The 17,939-nt window shown below is 47.3% G+C and overlaps 1 protein-coding gene across 2 annotated transcripts in view; it reads left to right on the forward strand.

The window, feature by feature from the left end:
- Positions 1-17,939, forward strand: part of ncam2 (neural cell adhesion molecule 2) — a 248,551-nt gene that overhangs the window by 205,866 nt on the left and 24,746 nt on the right. For both annotated transcript variants that reach the window (XM_080493306.1, XM_080493307.1), the window contains exons 7-9: positions 984-1,153; positions 7,506-7,651; positions 16,081-16,231. In XM_080493306.1, the coding sequence (XP_080349432.1) occupies positions 984-1,153; positions 7,506-7,651; positions 16,081-16,231 (467 nt within the window). The remainder of the gene's footprint in view (positions 1-983; positions 1,154-7,505; positions 7,652-16,080; positions 16,232-17,939) is intronic.

Here is a 17,939-nt window from a genome sequence, read left to right on the forward strand (position 1 = left end):
GTTCCCCTCCGGCTGCCGATGCAGCAGAAACTGAAGGGACCAGAAAAGTCCCTCCGAGTGCTGCGACCTGATCTCACCGACACTTTGGAAGCGAGCTGATCTCTTTTCCGTCCCCTGCATGCAGATGGCCCAGAAACGCCCCCCGGGGAAGGGGGGCGGGGCGGGGGGGGGGGGGTTTGTCTAAACATCCGCCAGTCTGGGATTAAACGTGGAATTGGCCCCTGACAGCCTCGCCTCGCCGTCAACCTTCCCGGCTACACGGCTGGTTAAGTGCCTGAAGATAAACACATGGGGGAGCCCATTACGCTTCTGCTATGACGCTTAAATATGGACCCAGATCAATTTCGCTGTTGCTTTTTTGTGCCCCCCCCCCCCTCCCCCGCCCCCAACTAATTTCCCCTCAGAGTCCAATAAGAAGAAGCATTAAGCCGAACGTTACGGACTGAGCATGCAGAACCTTTTTCACACTTTGACAAGTTGTTTTCAGCCAAAAGCCAAAACTGTGGAAATCCAAAGGATGATTATTTCATTATCAGCGTCCTCGCCAGAGCGGCCTAATTGTGGGAGGGTCAAAGAGAGGGCCGACCTTCATTGTGATTGGCTTAAACCCCTGATGACACTATATAGGGTTTGATTTCTGATTCGCTCACTTTTTAAAACAAACTGAAACAAGCCAGGGAGAGAGAGAGGACAGACTTTCTTCACTTCTGGGGCGTCCTTCCAGGTACGGGGACAATTATTACTGTTGGGAAAACTTTTCGAAAGTGACTTTTTGCATAACGACAATCTCAAAGGACGACTCAACAAAACAAAAAAGTTCATTTTCGATGTAATACCTAGAATGCTGAACCCTCTTGAGAGTATTATAGCTGCTATACTTCTGTCTATGCGTACTTTTGTGTCGTTATTGTCAAGATGTCTTGTTGGAAATGTGAAACCGAGACGTCGTTCTGGTCCCCCCCCCCCCCCCCCCCCCCCCGCAGGAAAGGTCAGCAGCTGGAGCCGTCGGAGCAGCACATGTTCAACCGGCTGGACGGGGGGCGGAGCATGTTGACCGTCCGCAACATCCGGCAGGGCGACGGCGGGACCTACTCCTGCAAGGCCACCAACAAGGCGGGGTCTCAGGAGAGGGAGCTCTTCCTCAAAGTCTTCGGTAAGGACGCAAACAATTCAGTTAGCATCGCAGAACACCAGTTGGCGCATGTGCAGAAGAAAAATTAAAGATGGCCGCCCCTCGTTTCCATGGGGAAGGAGACAAAGCGTTTTCGAAAACTTGCGTTTTCCCCTGTTTCCGTTCAGACGGAGTCGTAATGTTTTCAAAAATGTGTTTTTCCACTGTTAACCAAAAGACAAAGTGGCACGGTTTTAGGAAAGTTGTGTTTTTGGCTGTTACCATGGAAACTGAGTTGTAGCATTTCCAAAAAGTTGTGTTTTCCCACCCCCATTAAAATGGAGATGGAATCATAGCGTTTTAGCAAAGTTAGATTTTTAATTTTTTTTTGCAGTTTCCACAGCGACAGTGTGTTTTCAAAAAGGCGCATTCCCCTGGAGTTGGAGGGATAGTTTTAGAAAAATTCCATTACCACGGAAACAGAATCATAGCGTTTTCAGAAAGTTGTGATTTTTCCCGTTATCACGGAACACGTTGGAACGTTTTCAAAAAGTTGTGCTTTTCTCCATTTCCGTGGAAACGGAGTCAGGGCCTTTTCAAAAACTCCCATCTTCAGTGCACCACTGTCGCGTAGACAGGCTCCCAAAACGCAACACAAGTTTTTCCGTTTTGACTCTTATGTTGGAACCGAACTCCAGTTCCGATTCTCCGATGGGAACCGAGTCGCCGTCGTTCTCCGACGCCGTTCTCCTCATAACACCCGGGCGAAACGTTCTCGGCGTTTCAGCGCTGAGCTGGGAGCAGCTGAACGAGCAGAATGCACGCGCCGAGGGTTTTTACGGCGCTCATTTAGATCAGTGGTACCCAATTAGTCCGCAAATTTAAAAAGGCAGTGGCTGTAATTAGTTGGGTGATTCTTCACAATCGATTGAATGCAAGTTTTTTTATTTTATTTTTTTCCCTTTTATGTTCGTCCACAAAGACGCTGTTGTCTCTGCGTTTTTTTGTCAGTGAGAGTTGTTGAATTTTCTTTTATATGTATAATAAATGAACATCGACTTCGATATCCGAGCCGTTATAAATGATGTATTGAAAGGCCTTTGTGTAGGGTTCAATGGAGAACGAGGGCCTGTTTCCATGACAACGGTGCTCGGAGCCGCCACTTTTGAAAAAGGCTCAAAAAGATGGCCCTTTTTCAAAACGCTGAGGCTCCATCTAAGTGGAAACGGGCAAAAACGAGACTTTTTGGAAACGTTCTGAGCCTCCCGTCTCCTTGGAGATGGCGGAAATGTCCCCCACCCAACCCCCCCGTTTCCATGGAGATGCGTCAGCGAACGCAACTATTTTAAAAATAGCTTGGAGCATGTCTCCCTGTATTCACCCATTTCTGTAAAACGCAATAAATAAAAATTCAATCTCCATGGAAACGGGCCAAAACAAGAATTTTCTGGAATCGCTTGTAGAGGGCGAAAACAGCATTTGGCCATTTTTTGGGAAAACGTAAAAAAATAAATAAATAAAGTTTTGCTTCAGTCTCCATGAGGACGTGGAAGAATGCAACTTTTTGAAAAATCTCTGTCTCCACGGAAACGGGCGGAAAATATGACTTTCCGGAGGCGCTCTGGGCCCCGTCTCCTTTTAGATGGCGAAAATACTGTTTTTGGTCATTTTTGTAAAACACAACTTTTTGAAAAAAATAAATAAATAAATAACTCCATCTCCACGGAAACGGGCCGAAAACACGACTTTCTGGAAAAAGATCAGGTCTTCTAAATCCTGAAATGCCTCCTACGTTTCATTTCGTAAGGGGGAGGGGAGGGGGGGGGGGGGGGGGGTTAGGGGGGGGGGGGGGGGGTTAGCTTTTTATTTGTGCCACGCACAAATAAAAAGCTGAGACGCTTGAGTGAACAGACAAAACCCTCCCCGTCCAGCACAAGCTGCTGTTTCCCATTATCTGTTATTGTTTGCTTTGCCAGAGATTTTTCTTTTTTTTTTTTTTTTTAAAAGAGTACTCGCCTCATGCGAGACGGTCGAGGCGCTTTACAGCCCTATGTCCTGGACTTTCACTCCCCTTTTCTTGTATTTCCTCCCCGAAAAAAAAACAACAACCCAATATCATTTATTGCTTTGTATTTCAATTAGTATTTCCAATCTCTATTTTCATGGAGGCGTCCGACAGAGCTCGTGAAAATGGAGATTTGTGCCCCGGAGTCGCCAGCGTCCGCTCTCGGATGTGAGGAGCGCTTGTTCTTCAAGGAAGTGCACATTCTTCTTTTTGGTATTTCATAAAGTGTCGCCGCATCCCCCAGATGGGTTTCCGCCACGAGCGGCCGGATTTGGCAGTCAGTCGCTCGAGGCCGACTCCGTCCCCGTTTGGCGTTTCACACACTCCCCGACACTTTAACATCTGCGGCGGCCCCCGGGAGTCAGCGCGGCGGAGCCCGCCGGCGGCTCGCCGAGCCAGAGCGTCTGGCGGGTTGAAGGGATTCGCACCATTAGGTTGAGGCTCTCTGCCGCTGGGTCGAGTGGAAGTGAAGCGGCGTGATGAGGAAGAGCCACAAACGCAGCGAGGTTTTTGTTTTTGTTTGGGTTTTTTTTAGAAAATGATCAACATGCCGAAGGAAAACACACCAATGATTCTGAAAATACTAATGTGGGGGTTTGATGTCTCACATCATGACGGTTTTAATGTTCTTCCTGAGGAGAACTTGTAACAGGCTTTTTTGTTTTGTTTTGAAGAAAGAACAATTAAACACAGTTATTGATACAGAATGCTTCTCATACCAGATTGAATCAACAAAGTGGTGCACCAATGGACCAATAGTGCAGCAATGAGCCAGTGTTGGAGCAATGGATAAATGGTGCACTAATGGACAAATGTTGCACCAATAAACCAATGGACCAATGTTGAATCAATGGACCAATGTTGAATCAATGGACCATTGGTGCACCAATGGACCAATGTTGCACCAATGGACCAATGTTGCACCAATGTACCAATGGTGTAACAATGTACTAATGTTGGACCAATGCAACAATGTTGAACCAATGGACCAATGTTGCACCAATAGACCAATGGTGCACTAATGGTCCATTGGTGCACTAATGGTCCATTGGTGCACTAATGGACTAATTTTGCACCAATGGACCAATGGTGCACTAATGGACCAATGTTGCACCAATAGACCAATGGTGTACCAATGGTCTACACCATTGGTACAATTGGTACCAATGTACAAATGTTGGACCAATGGACCAATGGTGTACCAATGTACTAATGTTGGACCAATGTTGGACCAATGTTGCACCAATAGACCAATGTTGCACCAATGGACCAATGGTGTACCAATGGACCAATGGTGTACCAATGTACTAATGTTGGACCAATGGACCAATGTTGCACTAATAGACTAATGTTGCACCAATGGACAAATGGTGTACCAATGTACTAATGTTGGACCAATGTTGCACCAATGGATCCATTGTCACTGAGCATTCTCCTAAATGTCTTTCTCATACCTGGAAACACACGTTCACGTGTTTAAAGTGACGCCACCTTTTCACCTGAATAGAACTCCTACCTTAAAGCCCGAGCTCAATAAACCCCAATGGAGTTTCTCTCTTTTATTTAGTAAACATCCGAGGTCATTACCACCACCCGATACTCCGCCTACCACATTTATCCTCTCAATACCTGCCAGATTGCAGGATACGAGCGTCGCGCGACGTCAGCCGTCACCACCGAGGGGTATCACAGTATATTTCCCGAGAAAATCTACTTTGGCCCGAGAAACGTCGCCACAAACAATATTCCTCGGCCCTGAAAAAGCCCCAGAGTGAGTCAAACAGTGGGTTCGTGCCACTTCCCGCTCAGCTCCCGACACGTTAATGGATTTTCGGCCGGCTGTGTTTTGAGCCGAGTGACGGGTCTGACGCCGCGCGGCAGCTCCGCGCAACTTTTTGCAAGTACGATAATACCCACAATATGGCGTAATTATAGCTTTTAGGTCGATTGTCATTATTTGAGCGGGGTTCAACTTAAAGGAGTCGATTTAAATTTACAAACTGAGCTGGAAAAAAAACTAAACAGTCCAAACCTGGAAGGTCAAATTAATCCCAGATGGTAATCTCTCTGCACACGTCTCAGTTCTCCCTCATTTGCAGACGGAATGTTTTAGATAATGCCTTATTAATAATATTCCCCGCAGAGTGCCTTTCTCTTTTCACGCCTGCTTGATAAATTAGACGTTTTCCCATTTCATATTTGCATGATGAAGGGCATCGGGGGCAAGAACAGCTGCAGATAAGGTGGCGAGGAAGACGAGGGGCTCGGCGCCGGAGCAGCTTTATCGTCTCGCCTGCGCTGGAATGCAAATCTGTCGAACAGTTAAAAATAAATAAAAATAAAAATCTGGAGATTTTTCCATCGACTGTCTGACGGACTCGAGCCAGAGTTTGAGAAACTTCGTTTAGGCGACAATATTTCAAGTGAAAATATTACATGACAACTTTTTGAAAATGAGATTCCAGTCGGCAGACGAAAAAGTTGGATTGTTATTACGGTGACTGTCAAAATAAAACTACCAGGTCCCAGGAGAACGTGGACAGGTTGTCATGACACTCTGGAGGGATCATTATTGTTGTTGTTGATCTACTGAGCATGTGCAGAACTAATGTCAAAAAAAAACTTGCAGCATTTTCAAAAAAGTGAAATTTTTCCCGTTTCCACAGGAGTGTTTCTGAAAACTTGCATTTTTTTCATTTTCCATTGTGGAAAGTCAGTGCTTTTTCAAAAACTTGACCCCCCCCCTCGTTTACATGGGGGACAGTGCCGTAGCGTTTTCTCTCATTTCCATGGCGATTAGTCAGAGCATTTTCAAAAGTTGTTTTATTCCCCTGTTTCCACAGGGTCTAATCATTTTTAAAAAGTCCCCCCTTGGTAGCAGTTTTCAAAAAGTTGCATTTTTTTTTTTTTGTAGCTCCATCTCCTTTACATAAACAGACGCTCAAAAACGCTGTGAAGGTTTTCCGTTGTTGTGTAAACGGGGGTCTTCCTCTCTCTTGGACGCCGCGACACAAAGACTTCAAATCCACCGCGTTGTTAAGGCGACACTTTTTGAAACCCTCGGTGGGATGAATTTGAGCGACGACTGAGCTTTGCCTGGGAGAACGCGCTCGACCACTTTCTATTCCTGGAGCCATCGATCTGTTTACCGATGGTCCTTGATGGTTTTCCGTGTGTGTGTGTGTGTGTGTGTGTGTGTGTGTGTGTGTGTGTGTGTGTGTGTGTGTGTGTGTGTGTGTGTGTGTGTGTGTGTGTGTGTGTGTGTGTGTGTGTGTGTGTGTGTGTGTGTGTGTGTGTGTGTGTGTGTGTGTGTGTGTGTGTGTGTGTGTGTGTGTGTGTGCGAGACCCCGTGTTTCGACAAGCTCCCAAAATCCCAGGAGAGCGTTCGTCCGGAGCTGTTTGAAATTGCCAAAACACTCCCAGGATTCCCCCTGGGAGGGGGGGGGGGGGGCGTGTTAAAAGCCTCCAATCCACCACTCGCTATTTTCCATTCACTTTCTTCTTCCTGCCGGATTTATTTTATTTTTTTATTTAATTTTTTTGCAAACACCCTCCAGGCCGCGGCGCTCGGTGTGAATTCCGGCCGTCGTAGAGGAACGATAACAACCGTGAGAGAACGGCGACGGTGCTTTTGGCTCGAGAACGGTGTTCCGACGTGGCGCTGCCGCGACCTCGCCACCTTTGTGTTCCGTCTCCACGTCGTCTGTTTGTCTTTACGGTGTTCGCGTCAACTCGCCTTCACAAGGTGTGTGTGTGTGTGTGTGTGTGTGTGTGTGTGTGTGTGTGTGTGTGTGTGTGTGTGTGTGTGTGTGTGTGTGTGTGTGTGTGTGTGTGTGTGTGTGTGTGTGTGTGTGTGTGTGTGTGTGTGTGTGTGTGTGTGTGTGTGTGTGTGTGTGTGTGTGTGTGTGTGTGTGTGAGCAGTAATCCATGATTCATGTGACATGCTCGGTGCCCTTGACGTGCTTGGGGTTGCAGGGCTCGCTCGGAGCGTCTTATCGGGAGGAGGCGGGCTGGGACCCCCCCACCCCCCACCCCCCCATCCCCCGAGCGGCAAACACTTTTCACAGCTTATCGCCAAAAGCTTAGCGGTGCTAGAGAGACATCTTTCCAGACAAAAGACCAAAAAAATCTATATTTATTAAAACAAGTTCAAACTCCTGCAAAAGTTCTGTGTTGTCATGTAGGCCAAGGAGTGTCGTCCCTCCCCGTCCCCCGTCCCCCCCTAGGGAGGGAATAAACAATCCCGGCCCGGACTTGTCGGTACCAAAGTCACGCGCCGGCGTCCTCCGTGTTCTTCTGTCCCTCACGCCTTGGTTCTTCTCTCCCCAGTCCAGCCCCACATCACGCTGCTGAAGAACGTGACGGCGGTGGAGGGCAGCGCCGCCATGATCTCCTGCGTGGCCGAGGGCGAGCCGCTGCCCGACATCTCCTGGAGGCGGGCCGGCGACGGGCAGGCCTTCGTGGACGGCGACAAGGTAGGCGCCCGCCGGGAGGTCCACCTCGGACCCGGGGTGGCACGGCGGCGATCGGCGGAGGGAGAGGGAACGACGCCCGCACATTTGCGTTATCGGCTCGCGCGAGTTTATGCGAATGGAGTTACGGCGATGTACTCTGATTACCTTCAGAGGACGGGTCGGTGGACGTGCTGCCTCATGAATCAATTAGGGAGAATCACGCCAGTGACTTTCTATCTATATAGATCTATAGATCTATATAGATAGATAGAAAGATAGATGTTCTTAATTTTAATGATATAATAAAATATATATATTAATATTAATTTTATTTTCACAATAAAAATTCAATGATGCATTATTTCTATTATTTTGTATGTTTTATTTATTGTGGTGAATAAGATTTTATTTTATTTATTTATTTTATTTATTTTATTTATTTTATTTATTTTATTTATTTTATTTATTTTATTTATTTATTTTATTTATTTATTTTCCAACCTATTTTTATTTTTTTGTGGTTGGGTGTAACGCATACATAATTAAGTATTCAGCTTTTGATTTTATTTAAATATATATATATATATATATTATTTTTTATTTTTTTTATTTTTTTTAAATGATTTAGTTGTTTGCTTCTTACACGACGAGTTTATTTCCGGCCTTTCGTCTTGAGCTTGTCATCAAGACCGAGATCTCGCGGAACGTCGCCTCGGGTTCTCCGACCCTCGCGTCCTATCAAAGTAAAAGCAGCGAAACGTCGTGTTCCGCCACATAACAAATAATCCCGTCCCAGTAATGTCCCCAAAGCGGCATTACGCGGCGAGTAAAACTCTCTTGAAGCCGCGACTACGATATGCAGATCGGGAGAGCAAATTGAGAGAGGAACATCCCCCCCCCCCCCAACCCCCCGCCGATGACTGCAGCCATCCATCACGCGGCGGGTCCGTTTGTCTCGCGCGTATGTTTAGGTGTGTTTGCTTTGCGCCGCGCATTTCCATAATTGCATTTGCTGCGGGAGGAGAAGCACTTACTCTCATTTTCGGCTGTGATTTATCAAGCGCCGGCGATTCGAGCCAATGCACACATTCATTTATCTCCGCCGTGACCTTTTTCCCACACACACACACACACACACACACACACACACACACACACACACACACACACACACACACACACAAAGAACGGCTGCCATCTTTGTTTTTGTTCCGTTTTTTGTTTTTTTTCCCACTTTTTGTATATTTTTTTTTTTTTTTTTTTTTTTTTCCTCCAGCGTCGGTTTGACATTGATGGTATGTCATTCAAGAATAATTACTTTCTTTCCAAGAAAATGGCTGCGGCTCTTTTCAAAAGTTTTTTTGATTTGCGAGGTTGTTATTATGGACGGGGTGAATAATAGCCGCGGGGGTGGGAGAAAAAAAGAATATATACAGTGGGGCAAAAAAGTATTTAGTCAGCCACCGATTGTGCAAGTTCTCCCACTTAAAATGATGACAGAGGTCTGTAATTTTCATCATAGGTACACTTCAACTGTGAGAGACAGAATGTGAAAAGAAAATCCAGGAATTCACATTGTAGGAACTTTAAAGAATTTATTTGTAAATTATGGTGGAAAATAAGTATTTGGTCACTTCAAACAAGAAAGATCTCTGGCTCTCACAGACCTGTAACTTCTTCTTTAAGAAGCTCTTCTGTCCTCCACTTGTTACCTGTATTAATGGCTCCTGTTTGAACTGGTTATCTGTATAAAAGACGCCTGTCCACAACCTCAAACAGTCAGACTCCAAACTCCACTATGGCCAAGACCAAAGAGCTGTCGAAGGACACCAGGAAAAGGATTGTAGACCTGCACCAGACTGGGAAGAGTGAATCTACAATAGGCAAGCAGCTTGGTGTGAAAAAATCAACTGTGGGAGCAATTATCAGAAAATGGAAGACATACAAGACCACTGATAATCTCCCTCGATCTGGGGCTCCACGCAAGATCTCATCCCGTGGGGTCAAAATGATCATGAGAACGGTGAGCAAAAATCCCAGAACCACACGGGGGGACCTGGTGAATGACCTGCAGAGAGCTGGGACCAAAGTAACAAAGGTTACCATCAGTAACACACTACGCCGACAGGGAATCAAATCCTGCAGTGCCAGACGTGTCCCCCTGCTTAAGCCAGTGCATGTCCAGGCCCGTCTGAAGTTTGCCAGAGAGCACATGGATGATACAGCAGAGGATTGGGAGAATGTCATGTGGTCAGATGAAACCAAAATAGAACTTTTTGGTATAAACACAACTCGTCGTGTTTGGAGGAAGAAGAATACTGAGTTGCATCCCAAGAACACCATACCTACTGCGAAGCATGGGGGTGGAAACATCATGCTTTGGGGCTGTTTTTCTGCTAAGGGGACAGGACGACTGATCCGTGTTAAGGAAAGAATGAATGGGGCCATGTATCGTGAGATTTTGAGCCAAAACCTCCTTCCATCAGTGAGAGCTTTGAAGATGAAACGTGGCTGGGTCTTCCAGCATGACAATGATCCCAAACACACCGCCCGGGCAACGAAGGAGTGGCTCCGGAAGAAGCATCTGAAAGTCCTGGAGTGGCCTAGCCAGTCTCCAGACCTCAACCCCATAGAAAATCTGTGGAGGGAGTTGAAAGTCCGTGTTGCTCGGCGACAGCCCCAAAACATCTCTGCTCTCGAGAAGATCTGCATGGAGGAATGGGCCAAAATACCAGCTACTGTGTGTGCAAACCTGGTAAAGACCTATAGTAATCGTTTGACCTCTGTTATTGCCAACAAAGGTTATATTACAAAGTATTTAGTTGAATTTTTGTTATTGACCAAATACTTATTTTCCACCATAATTTACGAATAAATTACTTAAAAATCCTACAATGTGAATTCCTGGATTTTTTTTTTCACATTCTGTCTCTCACAGTTGAAGTGCACCTATGATGAAAATTACAGACCTCTGTCATCATTTTAAGTGGGAGAACTTGCACAATCGGTGGCTGACTAAATACTTTTTTGCCCCACTGTATATATATATATATATAAAATAAATACGAAAATAGATGCTTTTAGTCGTCTGTTTATTGTCGGAGTAAAACACACACGGAGTCGGAGAAGGTGACATCGAAACCCCCCCCCCCCAAAAAAAGTTTCCTCTTTGAGGAATCAATGTAAATAATCAAAGTCACATTTCACCTAAAAAGCCGACGGGGATAATTACCACCGCTTTTATTTTGACGAGTAGACGTGATTACTTGTTAATCACAAACACTGTGTTTTTAGCCGTCACCGGGGACAGAAAGTACTTTATTATTTTTTTAAATACTCTCTTCGATATGAATAGAGCGAGACCCATTTGTAGAGTGACCGTGAGAACACCAAGTAATGTTCCGCCGAGTGATTCCCGCTCCAGAGCGAGAGGGTTTCAGGACACCTTTGTCTCGCTCCAGCCCTTTCAGACACTCATTAGCGGGACTCGCCGACGTCCGGATTGAAAAGAAAACGGGGTTGGGGGGGCGGGGGGGGGCTGCATTAGAGGGTTTCAGTTAAGGGCCCTGACATCTGGTGAATACAAGGTCGTCCAGGAGGTCGTTAATCGAAGCAGCGGCGCACTCGTGGACGTCGTTCTCGCCGACAGCAGGCTTTCTGAGTGAGCGAGCGTGAATGGACCGTGGACCATCTTTAAGACCACCTCGTGACCGTATTTTCAAGGTCGTGGTCTTCAGTTGGTCTAGAGCCTTAAAGTCTTGGTCTTAGCCCTTTAGATTCTTGGTCTTGTCTTGGTCTCGCCCCTTAAAGTCTTGGTTTTGTCTTGGTCTCAACTTCTTCAAGTCTTGGTCTTGTCTTGGTCTCGTCCCTTAAAGTCTTGGTCTTGTCTTGGTCTCAACCCCTTAAAGTCTTGGTCTCGCCCCTTAAAGTCTTGGTCTCGGTCTCGCCCCTTAAAGTCTTGGTCTTGTTTTGGTCTTGCCCCTTAAAGTCTTGGTCTCGCCCCTTAAAGTCTTGGTCTTGTCTTGGTCTCGCCCCTTAAAGTCTTGGTTTTGTCTTGGTCTCAACTTCTTCAAGTCTTGGTCTTGTCTTGGTCTCGTCCCTTAAAGTCTTGGTCTTGTCTTGGTCTCAACCCCTTAGAGTCTTGGTCTTGTCTTGGTCTCGCCCCTTAAAGTCTTGGTTTTGTCTTGGTCTCAACTTCTTCAAGTCTTGGTCTTGTCTTGGTCTCGTCCCTTAAAGTCTTGGTCTTGTCTTGGTCTCAACCCCTTAAAGTCTTGGTCTCGCCCCTTAAAGTCTTGGTCTCGGTCTCGCCCCTTAAAGTCTTGGTCTTGTCTTGGTCTCGCCCCTTAAAGTCTTGGTCTTGTTTTGGTCTCGCCCCTTAAAGTCTTGGTCTCGCCCCTTAAAGTCTTGGTCTTGTCTTGGTCTCGCCCCTTAAAGTCTTGGTCTCGGTCTCGCCCCTTAAAGTCTTGGTCTTGTCTTGGTCTTGGTCTCGCCCCTTAAAGTCTTGGTCTTGTCTTGGTCTTGGTCTCGCCCCTTAAAGTCTTGGTCTTGTCTTGGTCTTGGTCACGCCCCTTAAAGTCTTGGTCTTGTCTTGGTCTTGGTCTCGCCCCTTAAAGTCTTGGTCTTGTCTTGGTCTCGGTCTCGCCCCTTAAAGTCTTGGTCTTGTCTTGGTCTCGCCCCTTAAAGTCTTGGTCTCGGTCTCGCCCCTTAAAGTCTTGGTCTCGGTCTCGCCCCTTAAAGTCTTGGTCTTGTCTTGGTCTTGGTCTCGCCCCTTAAAGTCTTGGTCTTGTCTTGGTCTTGGTCTCGCCCCTTAAAGTCTTGGTCTTGTCTTGGTCTTGGTCACGCCCCTTAAAGTCTTGGTCTTGTCTTGGTCTTGGTCTCGCCCCTTAAAGTCTTGGTCTTGTCTTGGTCTCGGTCTCGCCCCTTAAAGTCTTGGTCTTGTCTTGGTCTCGCCCCTTAAAGTCTTGGTCTTTTCTTGGTCTTGGTCTCGCCCCTTAAAGTCTTGGTCTTGTCTTGGTCTTGGTCTCGCCCCTTAAAGTCTTGGTCTTGTCTTGGTCTTGGTCACGCCCCTTAAAGTATTGGTCTTGTCTTGGTCTTGGTCTCGCCCCTTAAAGTCTTGGTCTTGTCTTGGTCTCGGTCTCGCCCCTTAAAGTCTTGGTCTTTTCTTGGTCTTGGTCTCGCCCCTTAAAGTCTTGGTCTTGTCTTGGTCTTGGTCTCGCCCCTTAAAGTCTTGGTCTTTTCTTGGTCTTGGTCTCGCCCCTTAAAGTCTTGGTCTTGTCTTGGTCTTGGTCTCGCCCCTTAAAGTCTTGGTCTTGTCTTGGTCTTGGTCTCGCCCCTTAAAGTCTTGGTCTCGGTCTCGCCCCTTAAAGTCTTGGTCTTGTCTTGGTCTTGGTCTCGCCCCTTAAAGTTTTGGTCTTGTCTTGGTCTCAACCCCTTAAGGTCTTGGTCTCGCCCCTTAAAGTCTTGGTCTTGTCTTGGTCTTGGTCTCGCCCCTTAAAGTCTTGGTCTTGTCTTGATCTTGGTCTCGCCCCTTAAAGTCTTGGTCTTGTCTTGATCTTGGTCTCGCCCCTTAAAGTCTTGGTCTTGTCTTGGTCTCGGTCTCGCCCCTTAAAGTCTTGGTCTTGTCTTGGTCTTGAAGGTATTTTTCAATTAAAGCGTGACTCACACCTGGAGGATCACTGTTTGCCTCCCTGCAGAATTCCTTCATAAATAGATAAGAACTGTATTTACCCAATGATTGGCTGCTTCTCCCCCCATGTCACCCCCCCACCCCTTTTTTTCTTTTTCTTTTTCAGAAAGTTGTTATTTAATGTCGGGTTTTGAGGCCGTATAGCAAACCCGACGGCTGGAACAGACGCCGGCCGTCTCTAGAACCTCACGGGAGGAAGTGATTCTTACTTATTTTTCGAGGATTTCGAGGATCAGATAGGACGGAGATGCTCACCGGCTCCGTCCTCATCCATCTTTCTGCAGCTTCCCTCCACTTCGCCGCGCCTCCTTTTTATCTCCGCCCGTGTGCTGTAGCAGCAACGTGCGTGTGTGTGCGTGTGTGTGTGTGTGTGCGTGTGTGTGTGTGTCTGGCCCGTTGCCTCTGCCGTCGGGCTGAGCTGCATAACAAACAGGCTCTGCTTTTGGCGGCCGAGTCGGTCTCTAGACACAGACCCTGTCAGTTGGCGGTGGAGGTGGTGGTGGGTGGGGGTGGGGGTGGGGGGGGTTAGCGAGTAATTTCCTGACTCAGACGCTCTCTCTCCTGGAAGATTTCGTCTCATTCTCTGTCTCCTCCTCCTCCTGTCTCAACAACCCCCACCCTCTACACCCCTCTACACCCCCCTATCATCTATTCCTATTCAACACACACACACTCACAATCCTATTGACCTCAGCTGGAGAGGAAAACAAGCTGAGTCGGCGGCGGCGGCGGCGGCGGCACAAAGAGCCTCCGGATTGCCGCTTCACCCCGTTGGTTGATGGCGGCGCGGCGATAAGCGCGGCGATAAGCCATTTGTAAATAGGATGATGCTGAAGAAAAGCAACAAGAGGTTCTGAAAGGGTGGGGGGGGGGGGGGGGGGGGTCTTATGAGGCTTAGACACATAATGAGTATTAGAGGCAGGCGGGGTGACGGGAGGGCAGGAGACGTGCTCGGGTTTACAGCGGAACTCTGTAAAGGAGGCGCAAGCGAGATTTACTTTTATTTCTTTATTCATTTCAAGGAACTTTTACATTGAAACACCGACAGTTTAACCAGAGAACGTCGAGCGGACAAAGACAAAAAACTCCCCCCGACGGGAAGAAACCTGCCGTGGCTCCCTGGGGCTTTCGATAAATTGTCCTCTAATCAACATCCGATCATGTTTTTATTTTATTTATTTATATTTATAAGGACTTTTAACTCCTGGCTAAAAAGAGCTTTTTAAATAAAAGGCACAATAAGTAAAAAAAAAAAAATGGCAAAAATTGCAAAAACCACAGCAAACGGAGGACAAACTGCTTTTAAAAGATGAAAAGACTACGATTCCAGAATTTTTTTTTTTTTTTAAAAACACAAAATAAGAGCAATCGGACATTTCTGACGTCCGCCAAAGGTCAATCAGTAGTGAAAGTTTTATGAAAATCTAGTTTTGACGTAATCCTTAAAAGATCTGGATCGCCTCCCAAAATTTTTAAAATAATTTTTCATGGCCTAATATCTTTTTGAAAAAAATTGGATGAAATCCAGGCTTTATTACATCCTTGGTGGGGGGGGGGGGGGGTCGCTACTTCAAAAATAGTTTAAGCAGTACAAGTTTTAAAAAAAATAAATAAATAAGATGCTGACTAAGAAGGTTGAAAGTTTTAAAAAATCAGCTGGAAATGTGATGAAACGTTCAGGCAGCAGGGCGGCGACGAGTCGGAACGTGATGCATTGTGGGACGTTCCCAAACAGCCGTATTTGTGGGAATTCTACTTCCAATTTGAGCTCAATCCTACTTTAACTCTCAGTCCTCGTCTATTTTTGCCGCATAAAAGCTGTTAATTTACGCCGACATTAATCGACTAATTAGGAGGCGCCGACACGGCGGGGGGACGGGGGGAGGGGGACGGGGGGAGGGGGACGGGTGTTTTTGTCCTCATCATGAAAATGCATCTTTGACTTCCTCTGAATTAACATAATAACACTAATCAGGGCTTCATCTCAGATTATGTAAGCCGCTTCGTTGTGATAATGCTCGCCTTTGAGAGCGGCTTCTTTTCTTTTTCTTTTTTCTTTTATTGTGGCGGGACAAAAAGCCGCCGGAATGCGCCGTTTGGAGGACACTTTTAAAACACGCAACCCCCGGAGCACCCGGCGAATATTAACGACGGGGATTATCAAGCGTTTTCTCTCTCCTTGAGTAAAGGTGGAACCATGTCAAGACGACAAATAATGTCTTTTAATTGTGCGTCTCCAGGAAACACGAGCGAAAAGCAGCAGTCCCCTCATTACGAGGGAATGTCGGTTACCGGGACGACAGCCTCGCCCGCTAGTAATTGACCAAACGGACACCGTCTGTCTCCACACAGACCTTGTGATAAATCGACGGCGCTCGGTCGCGGGAAGGCCGCCGTTCGGTCCCCCGGGGAATTTTGCGGGGGGGACGCGTCCCGGCGCGTACCGTTCTTTGCACTCTGGAAAGCACTTAGCGCAGCGGCCCGGTCGGAAACGGTAGAAATGTAAATAGCAATTATGTTCCCGGGCAAAACAGCCTCTCGCAGCGAGGATTCCTGACCTTGTTCTTTGGTTCGGTAAAACAAACGCTAAGCGTCTTTCGAGCCCGCCGTCCTTTTCCCGGGGACGGGATTTCCGCACGGAGTGTTTACAGAGAGCGGAGCGCCGACGCGGCGGGTTTTGTTTGTTTCCTTACGTTGGAAAAGAGACGGTGGGGGGGGAGAAACTCGAAGCAGCCCTGACGCTCCTGTGTTTGTGCCTCTGCAGAGCCACGACGGGCGGTTCGAGGTCCGCGGCCGCCACGGCAAGTCGGTGCTGACCATCAGCAGCGTGCGCCTGGGCGACCTGGGCCGGTTCGACTGCGAGGCGCTCAGCAGGATCGGCGGCCATCAGAAGAGCATGTTCCTGGACATCGAGTGTGAGCGGCGAAACGCCGGCGCTGTTCCGTCCACGTGGCGTCGGGGGTTCACCTCGACGCCACGGCACGACGCGTCTGCCATTTTCTTTTTGGGTGGGGGGGATATGTGGGTGTCACAGTTTTAGGTATTTCTACGATCATTTTTTGGAAAATACAGCAAATTATCGGCAAGTAACGAGCAACGTGATTGGTCAATTTGATACCATGTCTCATATATGCTTTAAACGGCGGCCTCTGATTGGTTGGTAATTCCGTGACTCATCATGGTGCGTTCAAATGCCGGGAGACAGGGGAGGAATTTGGACGAGTTTTCTTTAGGAAATGCTGAGGAATTTTAAAGGGGTACTTCACATACTTTTGTATTGTGATCGTGCGGATGGGTACATCGGGCGATCGGTCCGACACAGAAAGGTCCCGCATGCCGTCCACCCCAGAGGGCGAACCCGGGAAAGTACGGATCGCTCTTTAGTCGCCCCGCCAAGAAAGACCTGGCAGGCAGAGCTCTTCGCTCTGCTTGTGGAGTTCAAAAGTTCACCGCTGCTCGGTTCTAGTAATTCCTTTCATACTCTGCGCCGAGCATTATAAACAACCCCCCCGGTCCTCTAACGGCCCCTCGTAGCCACTCCGCCACACACACTGCCTCCAGAAGGGTTAATTAGTGAGTGGATATCATGCATCGAGTTGGGTTTTTTTTTTTTCCCCTCCGCGCTGACAGCTTCCCCCTGCTTCCCCACGAGTGCCCCCATTCCTCAGAGCTGGTTGTTGGGGGGGTGGGGGGGGGGGGCTCTCCTCAGCCTAATGAGCTCTGGAGCAAAGATCTTCTTTTTGGCCTTGGAGTGATTAGGTTCATTATGAGAACAGCTCGGCGGCGTGAAGTGGTCCGATGGAAAGTTCTTTTTAAAAAAACTAATTCTGAACGAGCGTTGGAGAGCAGCGATTACACCTTGAAGCTCAAGCAAGAAACTATGGATGCACCGATACCACTTTTCTAAATAACAAGTACAAGTACACGCACTAGCTGTTAATTTCTTCCTGATACCGACATGAGTACTAACCTTTAGCTACTTGCCGATGCCGAGTACCGATACCAGTACAAACCTTTAGCTACTTGCCGACGCAGAGTACCGATACCAGTACTAACCTTTAGCTACTTGCCGATACCGAGTACCCAGACCAGTACTAACCTTTAGCTACTTGCCGATACCAGTACTCACCTTTAGGTACTTGCGATATCAAGTACCGATACCAGTAGTAACCTTTAGCTACTTGCCGATACCGAGTACCAATACCAGTACTAACCTTTAGCTACTTGCCGATACCAGTACTCACCTTTAGGTACTTGCGATATCAAGTACCGATACCAGTAGTAACCTTTAGCTACTTGCCGATACCGAGTACCGATACCAGTACTAACCTTTAGCTACTTGCCGATACCAAGTACCAATACCAGTACTAACGTTTAGCTACTTGCCGATACCAGTACTCACCTTTAGGTACTTGCAATATCAAGTACCGATACCAGTAGTAACATTTAGCTACTTGTCGATACCGAGTACCGATACCAGTACTAACATTAGCTACTTGCGATACCGAGTACCGACGAGCACTCACCTTTAGGTACTTGCGACACCAAATACCAGTATTAACCTTTAACTACTTGCCGATACTAAGTGGCGATATGAGTACTCACCTTTAGTTACGTGCTGAT

The sequence above is a fragment of the Lipophrys pholis genome, assembly GCF_963383615.2.
Source record: "Lipophrys pholis genome assembly, chromosome: 23".
Classification (NCBI taxonomy): domain Eukaryota; kingdom Metazoa; phylum Chordata; class Actinopteri; order Blenniiformes; family Blenniidae; genus Lipophrys; species Lipophrys pholis.